Source organism: Medicago truncatula, chromosome 3, assembly GCF_003473485.1.
Source record: "Medicago truncatula cultivar Jemalong A17 chromosome 3, MtrunA17r5.0-ANR, whole genome shotgun sequence".
In the NCBI taxonomy this organism is placed as follows: domain Eukaryota; kingdom Viridiplantae; phylum Streptophyta; class Magnoliopsida; order Fabales; family Fabaceae; genus Medicago; species Medicago truncatula.
Window position 1 is genome coordinate 43,559,432 of NC_053044.1, and position 13,313 is coordinate 43,572,744.

Below are 13,313 nucleotides of genomic sequence, written 5' to 3' on the forward strand. Positions count from 1 at the left end.
AGATAGAAGGAAATTTTGTAACTGGTGGTTGTGTTGGATTTGGAAGAGGAATCATGGAGTGTCAATACCGTTGCACTTGATTATGGCTTAACAAATAAAAAGAAAGAGGGAGGGAGAGAGGGGGAGATAGAGAGATAGGAGATTACGAGGGAGAATAAGCGTGTGTTTGTGAAAGTGGAGACTTTTGTGGATCTACACATTTTAATGCTTATTTATTTTTGTTTAAACTTAAAAATATTCTAAGTTGTTATTCAATAACAATATAACATCCTACAACCAAATTAAGAATGAGTCGAAGCAAGAAGAATCAAAATTAGTTTAGCCCGACCTTCCCCGGTTTCAAAAAGTCCCAATTCCCTGTGAAGTATTACAAATGTCAACATTTGTCAGAGCCAATTAAAATTGATAACTCAACCTCGAGAATAATGCATGACGTGAATGTGAGAAATCAACGCTTATTGTTCGTGCTAAGAAATAACAGAGACAAATAGAATTTAGGATGCATGATCACATGGAGAAGGTGTGTGGATGGAGTACAAAACGTTATAAGTTGGAGGAGTAATGCATGATATGGAGCATCTTGTATACAAGGCTACGATCACTTTTTTGCACACATTCACGTGAGTTTAGCCGAATAACGACAATTAGGTTAGAACCTTTGTACACGCATTCGTGGCTAATACGATTTTAGGCTGTAGACGTTTTCCTGGATCGACTCGAAGAGCATTTGAATCTATTATGATATATTATATCAAATTATTATTTGCTAGATTTTAGTATTTTAATAATACATACTACAGGGTTGGGTAGATCAACTCGTCTAAGCTAAACATTAAAGGCATTGGAGGTTATGGATCCAAACATGGACAAAGGAGAAAACTTTAATCTAACAACTAATTACTAACATTTGTTATTAAAAAATAATACAAGTGGGTCAGATGAGCACTTTCGCTTTTATCCATTTGATAACAACTACTATTCAAATTTGGGGACCAACAAAAAAGAGTTAACAAAGATATAATTATAGCAACCAAATCATAATTATTTTTTGTTTATGATAATTTAGGTATATTGAAAATAAACACACACAAAATTTTTTATTTTATTTTTAAAGATACGCAAAAAAAAGTTATGTATCCCTTCTTTTTTTGGTAGTGTAAAGTTACGTATTCCCTTTATTAAAAATATAGAGAGACTATGTTAGTAATTCATTTTTAGATAAATATTTTATTCTCCTTAGCATGAGTTAAACCAGACCTCTAACTTCTTTAACTTTTGTTCAAATCAATTTAGTCACAAACCATATGATTTAACCAACTATGATTTAAGTCATTCAACCAACGTTCTTCTTAAAAAAAAACTCATTCAACCAACGTTTACTGCACAATCGAACTAAAGTACAACTAATATCAAATCATTTGGCAAATTGATCCGACCAATTTTAATTTTTTTAATAATTTTCTTAGTGATTATTTAAACACTAATTTAGACAAGGAAAAAGACAAAGCGGGAGAAATTACCAAATAAATACATAATAATTTTTGTTTACTGTTATATATTTTATTTTTGATTCCATTAAAAAAAATATTTTTGATAAAAATTAAAAAATAAAATGATTCTAGAAAAAAGAAAGATAAAGTAAAAAATAAACATATGAAAATTGTGTTTCCTTCACATGCTCAAAAAGAGTATCTAGACGTTTTTCTGGATCAATTCAAAGAGTATCTAAATCTATCATGATATATTCTATCAAATTATTATTTGCTAGATTTTAGTATTTTAATAATACATACCACTGGTGTTGGGTGGATCAACTAGTCTGAGCTAAGCGTTAAAGACGTTGGAGGTTATGGGTCCAAACATGGATAAAGGCGAAAAACCTTGATCTAACAACTAATTATTAACGATTGTTAAAAAAAAAAGGTAATAGGATCAAGATGAACACTTTGGCTTTTATCAATTCGATTCATTCGATAACAACTACTATTTAAATTTGGGGACTAAGAAAGAGGAGTTAACAAACCAAATCATAATTAATAGATTTTATGATAATTTTAATATATTGAAAATAAACTTCACAATTTTTTTTTAAAAGATACACAATAAAGTTATGTATCCCCTTTATTAGAAGGACAAGAGAGAGATTGCCTTAGTAATTAACTGTTAGATTAATATCTTTTTCTCTCCTTCATCCGAGTTAAACCCGACCTCCAACTCCTTTAACTTTAGTTTAAATCAATCGAGTTACCAACCATATGCTTTAACAAACTACGATTTAACTCATTTAAACAACGTTTATTGCGCAACCGAACTAAATTACAACTAATATCAAATCATTTGGCAAATTGATCGGTTCTAGGTTCAACCAACTAATTTTATCAAATTTTTTATTTTCTTACTAATTTTTTTGGTGATTTTTTAAATATTGATTCAAACAAGGAAAAAGACAAAGGAGGAGAAACTACCAAATAAATACATGTATTTCATATACTTTTCTCTCTCCAATAAATTATTAAGGGCTTTATAGAAAAAACAACATTTAATGTTACATTGAACTTTGAAAGTGACAGTTAATTGAAAACAAACAAATTCTGTAAAAGTGACAGTTATAAAGGAAAAAGAAGTATATTTTTGAAATAAATAAAAATAAAGAGATTGTAAAAAAAAGAAAAAAGAATGATAAAGTCAAAAAAAAAAAATTGAAAATTCGCGTACTTTGCACTGCCTAATAGGAATGCCGCGTTTCCTTCACGCACTGAAAAAGAATGGTTACCATAAATTTCACGGTACACCCCCGTTATGATTCTGGTATCACCCCCACCCCACCAGCACCGCACCACCAAACAAAGCACATCAACAAACAAACTCACAACACAAGTTTTGCTTCAAACCAGCCAGATATGCTTTACATCCATCACACATCACACAAACGGCTGAGACAACAACACCCTTCGATCTGATCCTTCAATTTCCAAATCCCAATTATCATCCCCTCTTTGCGCCAATCAACGACCCCACACACTATTTCTCTCTCTCTCTCTCTCTCTTAAACCCCCTTCTTTCTCTCTCCCTCATTTCTTGCCATGCCAGCTTCTCCTTCAGGTACTCTCTCCCTCTCATAAACCCTCACTCTTTCCCCCCCCCCCTCTCTCTCTCTCTGCAATGCTAACCCTAGGGTTTCATTTTCATTTTCAATCTCTCTTTTAATTATTATTGATTTTCACAGATAACCGAGCCAAATGGAGGAAACGGAAGAGAGAATCACGAATCAACCAGCGTCAACAGAAGCTTCAAGAGGAAGAAGAAGACGACGACGAAGAAAATCCCAATGCCGACGAAGACCACGACCGCGACTACGATTCCGACGACCAACACCACCCTAATTCTCAACCTCAACAAGAAATTGAAGTTCTCTCTGATCACGCTGTTCAGATTTCGCAGTTTCCAATGGTAATTAAGCGTGCTGTCAATCGTCCACACTCTTCTGTAACCGCAATTGTTGCTCTTGAACGAGCTATGGAGTTGGGAGATAGTAAAGCTCAGCTTCAGAACACTCCGTTTCTGGAGAATGTTTCACATGGACAGCTTCAAGCGCTTTCGGCTGTTCCTTCTGATAGTCTTGCTTTGGATCAGGATCGTGCTGAGTCTTCTTATGTTATTACTCCGCCTCCGATTTTGGAAGGACGTGGTGTTGTTAAACGGTTTGGAAGCAGGGTTCTTGTGCTTCCAATGCATTCAGGTTCTCTCTATTTCTGCTTTCACTCTGTTGCATGGTTTGGTTTTATATATAATTTTAGTTTGGATAATTCTATAAATATTTATGGAAAGAAAAATATATCAATAGAAATTTGTGTCAACTATGGTTTTTTGAACAGTAGCTTATCAATTATTCCATAAATGTAACTTATAAAGATAAGGACTTACATTTAATTGAGAAGCTCTCATGAATAGGTAGGTATCTTATCCAAGTTGGACCTAATTTAATGTTATTTTTGGAGTTTCTATGAGCAGATTGGTTTTCACCTGGAACAGTACACCGGCTAGAGAGACAAGCAGTGCCGCATTTCTTTTCAGGGAAATCTCAGGATCTTACTCCTGAGAAGTATATGGAATGTAGGAATTATATTGTTGCACTATATATGGAGGAACCGGGGAAGAGGATTACCGCGTCTGATTGCCAGGGATTGCAGGTTGGAGTTGGTCATGAAGATTTGACTCGAATTGTTAGGTTTCTTGATCATTGGGGAATTATAAATTACTGTGCTCGGACGCCAAGTCATGAGCCTCCAAATGCCGTGTCTTGTTTGAAGGAGGATACTAGTGGAGAGATCCGTGTGCCGTCAGAGGCCTTGAAGTCTATAGATAGTTTGATTAAATTTGATAAGACAAACTGCAAGCTCAAAGCAGAAGAAATTTATTCACCGTTGACAATGCATAGTGGTGATGTCCCTGATCTGGACAGCAGAATAAGAGAGCACCTGTCTGAAAATCATTGCAATTATTGTTCTTGTCCTCTTCCTGCTGTATACTATCAGTCTCAAAAAGAGGTACACTGCGTTTTTATTTTAAATTTAGTAATATATCATGGCCATATGGCTTTCCATTGCTTTTGTCATTTATGTAACTTGGTGGAGGAAAAGACGAACAAGATTTATGAATTGCTTCGTTATTGAATGTCCCCCAATAACCTTGCATGATTATGGTCAATGGACAGTTAACATTGCATTAAATGATCAATGCATATTATTACTGCTGAGAATAAGCCTCATGTTGTTGAAAGCTGCACTAGCAGTTCATGATTTCTATTAATAGCAACCGAGTCCCTTACTTTTAAAACCAGTTACTAAAATAAAAAATCCAAAAAAAGGGTTACTACTTACTATTGCATGCCAGTGCTTGTTGTGTAAATGTTGTATTCTTCCTGGAATTCTGAATAATTTCTCCCTATGCTCTGGGTCAATACACAAACAAAATAAAAGATAAAATAAATAGGGTTTGGCTTGTCATCCGAGGGTGGATCTAGATCCAGTACTGTATTGTTGCTCATCTTTAATCCGGGTGTGTGTATTATATTCACGTATTATTTCAACAACAATCCCCAAGTAGTCAGTTAGCTGTTACTGAATTGCTTTAATTATTGTGTTTGCGGTATCTAATAGTTTAGTAGCCAGTTTACGGGAAAAGCACTGGAATGAAAGTGCTTTTTTTGATAAAGCCAAGGCATCATATTGGGTTCTTATTGTTGTTGGAGTCGTATTTAGTAGGGTTCTTTTTGTACCATTCTTATATCAGATATGTGCAGTTGTAGGACAGTAGGAGTCATATTCTTATATCTGAAACGGGGAAGATATGTGCAGTTAAAAGTAGAAGAGATTTTAATTTACCAATATCTCTACCTGTCAGGTTCGTGCAAAAGTCAAAAGTCTTAGGAAACACACCAACAACAACAACAACCAAGCGTCCAAGCCTTATCCCACTAAGCGAGGTCGGCTACGTGGATCAAATTACGCCATAATGTTCTATCATAAACCATATTTCGGTCCAACTCATTAATCTCTAAATCTATCCTAATAATAGTTTTTCTAGGTGGATCAAATTACGCCCCACTAAGCGAGGTTGGCTACGTAGATCGAATTACGCCACAATGTTCTATCATAAACCATATTTCGGTCCAACTCATTAATCTCTAAATCTATCCTAATAGTTTCTCTTATAGTTTTTCTAGGTCTTCCTTTGGCTCTAGTGATCTGACTATCCTTCATATGATCTTCTCTCTACATGGCCAAACCACCTAAGCTTATAGTCCACCATCTTTATTATACATCAAGTGTTCCTCTACATCTATACCTGATGCATAGTACTATAATATGTAAATCATAGGTTCATTATGATGACTTTACTGCAGATTAACTTTGAACATGATAGGCCCATTAAGCATTTATATAGAAGGGGTAAAATATGAATGGAATGAGAGGGAGTGGAGGTGCATGAAGGACAGATGTCAGCTAAGGAGGTAGGAAAGAAAATGCATGAAGCAGAAATAATTAACGGGGCAGGTGGCAGCGTGGGATTGGGAGAGGGAAATAGAGAATCAGGTGTAATGATGCATAAAAGAGGGGAACAACAGAATGGGAAGGTGTGCTATGCCTGAAGTAATAAAATAGGGACTGAGAAGTGGGATTATTCTCACATCTGTAGAAGAAGGGGCATTTCTACTCTAGGAGTGCCATAATATCTTTTCTGTTATTTTTCCATTTCATCCAAGGAGATTACTCCATCCATAGCTTACTACTGCTGCATTGCTTGTACTGAGGAATTCATCCTCTATTTCCCATATTAATACAAATACTACTCCCTCACCCTCTTATCTAGATACTCTGCTGTGTTCTAATCCTTTTCCATCATATGTAATCAGTATCTCATTCTCATGTTACAGGTTGATATTTTACTCTGCACTGATTGCTTTCATGATGGAAAATTTGTCGTTGGTCATTCAAGTATAGATTTTTTAAGGGTGGATTCATCAAGGGATTATGGTGAACTAGATGTTGAAAGTTGGACTGATCAAGAAACTTTGTTGCTGCTCGAAGCAATGGAGATTTACCATGAGAATTGGAATGAAATTGCTGAGCACGTTGGTACCAAATCAAAAGCACAATGCATTCTTCATTTTCTTCGTCTACCCATGGAAGATGGAAAATTGGAAAATATCAATGTTCCAAGCATGTCTGTGTCATCCAATGTGATGAATAGAGATGATAATGGAAGATCACACCATTACTCAAACGGAGATTCGGCAGGTCTGTCCTGTATTTTTAAATAAAACCAAAGGAGTGCCAGGAACACACACTTTCCAACATCTTTTCTTTTATTGGTTAAAATTCACGTGTCCCACCAAATCATGTGGGTCCCACTTAAATTTGGCAGGACCCATTTGAATTTTAACCAATGAATAAGAGTGTGTTGAAAAGTGTGTAACAAAAATTGTGTTTTTAGCATTATTTTTAAACCAAATTGTTGTGATATGGTTTTGATTTAATATCCATGCTCTCACAGGACCTGTACATCATATCAGAGATTCCGACAGCCGCCTGCCTTTTGCCAATTCTGGAAATCCTGTTATGGCTCTGGTGGGTGACTACAAACGATATTCCTAAGTTATTATTTTATTAAGAAATATTATTTTAAAACAAATTTATAAACAAGACTAGCATGTGGTTATCAGTACTGCACTTAGCATCTTGTTCTTAACTTATTTACGAGTTTTTATGTAACTTTTAAAACTAAAACTTATTTCTTAAAGTATTGCTTTTCTGTGAGGGAGCAAATGATCACTATGCTTGCTTATCATAAGCTTTAAAAGGGTGATATGCTGACAAGAAAATGTATTTAGAACAAATTAAAATGTCTTGTATATTTTACAGTTGTTTTGATGAGATTCTTACACATGTGGCTTTGGTTGATGTTTTCTAAAGGTTGCCTTTTTAGCCTCTGCGGTTGGACCAAGAGTAGCAGCTTCTTGTGCTCACGCGGCATTATCAGTAATGTCGGAGGATAATACTGGCTCCCAGACTGAATCATCAGGACATGATAATAGGTAAGATTGCCAAATCACATGCAGTTTTATTGGGCGAAGAATTTTTCCTGGGCTGTTCCTCCTTTTTTGTACATATCCTATCTTCTACTTTATTACTCCTCTCTTTCTCTTTTTTATTAGATTTGTTTTCTATTAAAAGAAATTTCATACAATATGATTAAACCATACCTGGAAGACCCCCTAAAGAGATAAAAGGAAGGAAACATATATTAGGTTGTGTCTGCCCTATTCCTTTAGGCTTTGTTTGAGAGTTTGGAGGGTAGGGGAAGGAAGGGCTTTGGGGGTGAGAAATATCGAGGGAAATGGAGAAATCTTTCACATTTTTTTTTTTGAAAGAGTGTTTTTTTTTAGAGAATGGTAAACTAATGCTTATGATTCATATATTTTTGATATATAGCAACATAGAATAAATTTGAAGAATTCATACAAACCCTCCAAAACCCTCCAATACAATTTTTTAGTTCCCCCAAATGAGGAGGGTTTTGTTTAATGAAGAAAAATTAACCCCCCAAAGCCCTCCCCTCCCAATGTACTACTCTATTTCTTCCACTCACTCCTTCCTTTTTTTTCCAAAACCCTCCCCTCCCCTCCAAACTCGCAAACAAAGCCTTGGTAGAGTGCAAAAATCAAACACTAGTTGAACTGTTGTATTTGTGGTTGCTAGTTTATGAATTTTGTACTAAACATTAATGACTTTTACCCATGAAGGACAAATCCAGAAAACACACATTCTAGAGATGGTGGCTCTCGAGGAGAAACTGCAATTTCAAATAATCATAATGGTCAGTTATGGTTGCTGCTTTTTAATATAGCTGATATACTATCATGCACCAACATCCAATGTGACACAGAATGTTATTTTCTTCCTGACAAGTGCTGCTTTTGATTTCAGAGGATAAGGCAAAAGCACCTTGTTCGCGGGAGCAAAGTGAGGGTAGGACAACCCCACTCTCTGCTGAAAAAGTTAAAGATGCAGCTAAAGCAGGCCTCTCTGCTGCAGCAATGAAAGCTAAATTGTTTGCCGATCACGAAGAACGAGAAATCCAGAGATTATGTGCTAATATAATTAACCATCAGGTACACAACTGTTATTTCTTGACTTCTTCAGTTTCAGTTGACATATACTTCATCTTTTTTCTTTCTACTTCTATCTGATGTATGCATGTACGTATAGGCAGCAGTTAAACATTTTTTGCAGAATTCGGTAAATTAAAACAATTGGAGAAAACTCAAAATCAGGTGCAGAGCTAGTATTTTGACTTTGACGTTTAACTTGTTTTTTGTGGCTTGCTGTTGTTGACAGTTGAAAAGATTGGAATTGAAGCTGAAACAGTTTGCAGAAATTGAAACATTGTTGATGAAGGAATGCGAGCAAGTGGAAAGAGCAAAACAAAGGTTTGCCGCAGAACGCACCCGCGTTATATCAGCACGTTTTGGAACTGCAGGAACTACACCTGCAATGAATGCATCAGGTGTTGGTCCTTCAATGGCTAGTAATGGCAATAATAGGCAACAAATGATCTCTGCTTCTCCCTCACAGCCCAGCATCTCAGGGTATGGTAACAACCAGCCAATTCATCCACACATGTCCTTTGCCCAAAGACCTTCAATGTTTGGGTTGGGGCAAAGGTTGCCCCTATCTATGATACAACAATCACAATCAGCTTCTTCAGCTCCCATGTTCAATGCCCCTAGTAATGTGCAGCCTGGTACCAATCATCCATTGTTGAGGCCTGTGTCAGGAACTAATTCTGGTTTAGGATAATTAGGGGGAGTAGATGTAAGTTTTGGAACTTCAATGGTGCAGTTTTATTTGGTCATTGAGTGGATGTGCCGAGAAAGTTATTTAGCTTATTGAGCCTGTAATTGTTTGCAGTTGATTGTGAAACTGTTGTTTAAAAGGAAATAAGTAGCATTTGATATTCTATAGTTTTAGTTACTTTCATGTTGACTATAGGCACGATGAAAATTTATTGTTTCAAGTGTCACAAATCTTGTTTAGTTAGATTGCATACAAATCCAACTACTTGGATGAAAAATGAAAAGGCTATGGGGACATCTCCGCTACCTGTGCTGTTGTATAGTATTGTCAATGCTTGGTTATTATGCTTTTATGTTGCGGTTTCTCTCGTGGACAGTTTTCTGATTCTAGTGAGGGTGTGTCATTTGTCACCAAATAAGTTCAAGAAAATTTAGACCCTAATGTCCTCTGATACAATTCAAATTAATTTTTTCCACTTTGATTTATAGTTTTTCTTTCTTTACTTCGAAATTTTTTCATTATTCTTCGCCTGGACAACTCATTATTAGTGGGCATATATGTTTTAATAAAACAAAATATAACAAGTGATTTGGTTCAGGATAACTGTTTGGAAAAATCTTAGTTTAAATTTTGACCGTATCAATCTTTAACTAGATTTTACTTACTTTTTAATTGAATTTTGGATGAGCAGAGTTTCATCTTTCTGAGAACTAGTGGTTTAAGATAAATATATATATGTGTTTATATTCCAGAGTATATGTTATCATCTCCTCAATGGAGGTAATCTCAACTCTATCTTTTTTATTTTTTTTGTCAAGATGTCAACTTTATCTTTAATGATTATCTTGTGTAATTGCTTGTTACTATTATAATGTTGTGCGCGTATGCAATAACTTTTTTTGAGTTGAACCTTTCCATTACGTTACATAATACTACATAGTACATAAAAAAATAATAAATTCTGTTCCAACCCCTTCGTTTGGATTGGTTCATGTTTGTATCTCTTCATCACCTAGCATAGATTCAAGGTACTTAAATTGTGAGATTGTGATCTCTATCATCGAATTTGTTTGTTTTAGTTAGGTGGAAATCATGGTGCAATCTAACATAATTGAATGATGTATGTTTGCTTAATAGGTAAGTGAACTTTGTATAATGATACCAAAACACCTTCGTCCGATATTATACGTTCAAAATTACAGTAATTCAAAAAAGTTATTATGGTATTTGTAAAAAGAGTCATGTTAACTAATGTTTATGGGACACTTGTTAAAAAATATAATAAATAAATTTTGTATTTTGTATTTTTTTTTAAAGAAAAAATAATAACATTTTTACACTTTTAGGTTGATTATATTAATTTTAAGATGGTTTTACTATATTCTTTCTATTCTTTAACAATGATTCCCAGTTAAAAAAAACAATGATTCCCAACAATACTTATTAGCATTTTCATTTGTTGAATTAGTTTGGTTGATTTGGGAAAACTCCTAGAATGATTTATTTGTTTAGTTTGTTTAATATTGTCTATTTAAATATATTTTATTATGTTCTCATGAGTTTAGATCAATTGGTAATATATGTTTAAGGTCTGACGTGACCATCACAAAATAAAAATTCATTATCAATTAGAATTAATTGCTATTTTTTTTAACCTGAATTTTTTAAAATACTAAAGAAAAATCTTGCTATGAATCAATTTTGGAAGTATTTACGTACAAAAAAAAGCAAATAGAAAAGAACAAGACTATAGAGGAGTAGTTGTGTACTGCACTGCAAGTGCAAAGCAACGCGAGGCTGTGAAAGCAATACTGTAGCGATTTCCATTGAAATTTGAAAAGAAGCAATGAACATAGACGATAACGTGGCTTCTTTAACCCCAAAATTCCCAGTTTCCCAACTCAATTTCTCTATTGAAATCAAGGTATGTGCGCCTCTCACTCTTTTCTTCTTCATAGTTTGGATTTGGATTAGGATTAGGTTAATATTGATATTCAAAACTATTATCATTCATCTTGGTTAATTTGCTTTACTTCTCAGGGAAACAAAACTGAAATCATCATTTCAAGTTACGAAGATCATTTTATGGTGAGTGTTATTGGATATGTACATGCATCTGTGTTTTTAATTTGCAACAATTCTTAACTTTCTCACTACTTTCAGGTCGTTGCTACTCAAATAGGAGCTATGGGGACAATACTCCATGCCAGGTTTGCATCTCAATTCTCTGCAATTTCTTTTCTATACTTTCAGAAATTCTAAAATTTCACATTGCCTAAGGTTTCCAACTATAATATCACACCAAATATTACACCCACCCCACTTAACTTGAATAAGGGTCTGTCTGGATTAACTTATTTTAGCTTATTATAGTTTATGATTGAACATTATGACTTAACTTGATCCATGTAGCCGACCCCACTTAGTTGGATAAAACTTGGTTGTCGTTGTATCTACTCGCATAAGTATTTGTGCGACTATTTGGAATAGCTTATGAAAATAGTTTATGACATCTCTATAAGTTGTTTTTAGCTTATTTCCATTAACTTTTTAGGATAGCTTATAAAAACAACTTATAGCTTTATGAAAACAGTTTGACTTTATTTTATCTTTTGTTATTGAAATAGCTTATACATAAGTACTGATACGATAAACGATTATATTAAGCTCTTTTTCCAAACATGTCTTAAGTAAAAATATTCTATAATATCATGCTCAAATACTGACGGGAGTTATTGGGTATAAATTCAATCCTAATGGTTTCACCAACCTTCAACCCAAGCTATGAAATAATAGCTCGTTTCACTATCAATCATGATGAGTACTGGGGACTTCCCCATATAGCATGTTTGATTCTGAGACCTAGGCATGGAAAATCTGTTGTGAGTTATGACTTGTGAGAACTAGGAATTTAGAGGGTTTGAAATTCCACATCACAATTTACTTTGAAACTAATGATGCTTCATGGAGGAATGATTGCACATATTGTCACATGTGTGTCTTTTCAATGCCAGGAAGGAGGAAGGGATGTCAATTAGCCCAACATTCAACGTTTCTGTTTTATTTGGCAAACGAGATGAGGTAAACTTGTCTATGCTTGCATTCATATGTTTTCTTTGATCATTTCCTTGGAAGTGTTGGGTTTTTGTTTACGAAATGCATTGTTGCAGCCAATGTTAGTAGCATGTGCACGCCAGCTGATTGAGCATATGACGTAGGTATTCTTTCTTGTTAAGAAAAACTATCCAATTATAAATATTTCTGGAGTTTTCAATTTCGTTATGGTATCTTTTGGTCTGAATTAATAATATATATTTCAAGGATCACTTCAAAGCAATACTTTGAATCAGCTATGAACCTTGTGGTTGTATAATTTATTAAATCGTTTTTGGAAACCATGTTGACCATATCCAATTTCTGATTTGCAGTTTGTCTGGTGTCTCTAAGCCATTGGTGCTCTCACTTGGCCTTAAAGACCATTCTGTGGTACATTTTAACTGATTTGTTCTTCTTTACTGGTAATGAAAAGGAAAAAATAGTTAAGAAGTCTTACCCATATACCAATGTTATGCAGGAGACATTGAAAGGCATTGTTTCTGCTGTGATTGACAAGAGGCTGTGGTAATGAATCGATGATGAAAGTTCAAAATTCAGATTTTTAGTATGCCGGAATGCGCATAGCTCAACCTGGTGGAGTTGGAAAGTAATATTTGATTACCATATGCTGATTATTTTTTTACTTAATATTGTTTTTTCGGCAGTAAATCTAATTGCATTGACCTGTGGTACTTTCAGATTATAGTAACCAATTTACTTTTATTACTGCAACTTAATCTCATTTTCTACTTTAGCTGTGACAAATTGAAGTATTTAATTATTGTTATCATGTTATGCAAACTTAAGTTAATATCTTATTTTTAACTACTCATTATGATTGCATTCGATGACTCAAAG

At 34.4% G+C, this 13,313-nt stretch overlaps 2 protein-coding genes across 2 annotated transcripts; both read left to right on the forward strand.

Moving 5' to 3' along the window:
* Window positions 1-2,802: 2,802 nt before the first annotated feature.
* LOC11422202 (SWI/SNF complex subunit SWI3C) lies at window positions 2,803-9,723 on the forward strand. The gene is made up of 9 exons (XM_003602009.4): window positions 2,803-3,102; window positions 3,227-3,739; window positions 4,012-4,547; window positions 6,437-6,800; window positions 7,057-7,130; window positions 7,476-7,597; window positions 8,306-8,379; window positions 8,490-8,674; window positions 8,901-9,723. The coding sequence occupies exons 1-9, from the start codon at window positions 3,084-3,086 to the stop codon at window positions 9,360-9,362; spliced, it is 2,349 nt and encodes a 782-aa protein (XP_003602057.2). The 5' UTR covers window positions 2,803-3,083; the 3' UTR covers window positions 9,363-9,723.
* A 1,341-nt stretch (window positions 9,724-11,064) lies between these two features.
* On the forward strand, window positions 11,065-13,283 carry LOC11416126 (uncharacterized). The gene is made up of 7 exons (XM_003602008.4): window positions 11,065-11,283; window positions 11,400-11,447; window positions 11,523-11,569; window positions 12,374-12,440; window positions 12,530-12,573; window positions 12,788-12,845; window positions 12,934-13,283. Exons 1-7 carry the CDS (start codon window positions 11,206-11,208, stop codon window positions 12,982-12,984), a joined length of 393 nt encoding a protein of 130 aa, XP_003602056.1. The 5' UTR covers window positions 11,065-11,205; the 3' UTR covers window positions 12,985-13,283.
* Window positions 13,284-13,313: the final 30 nt, after the last annotated feature.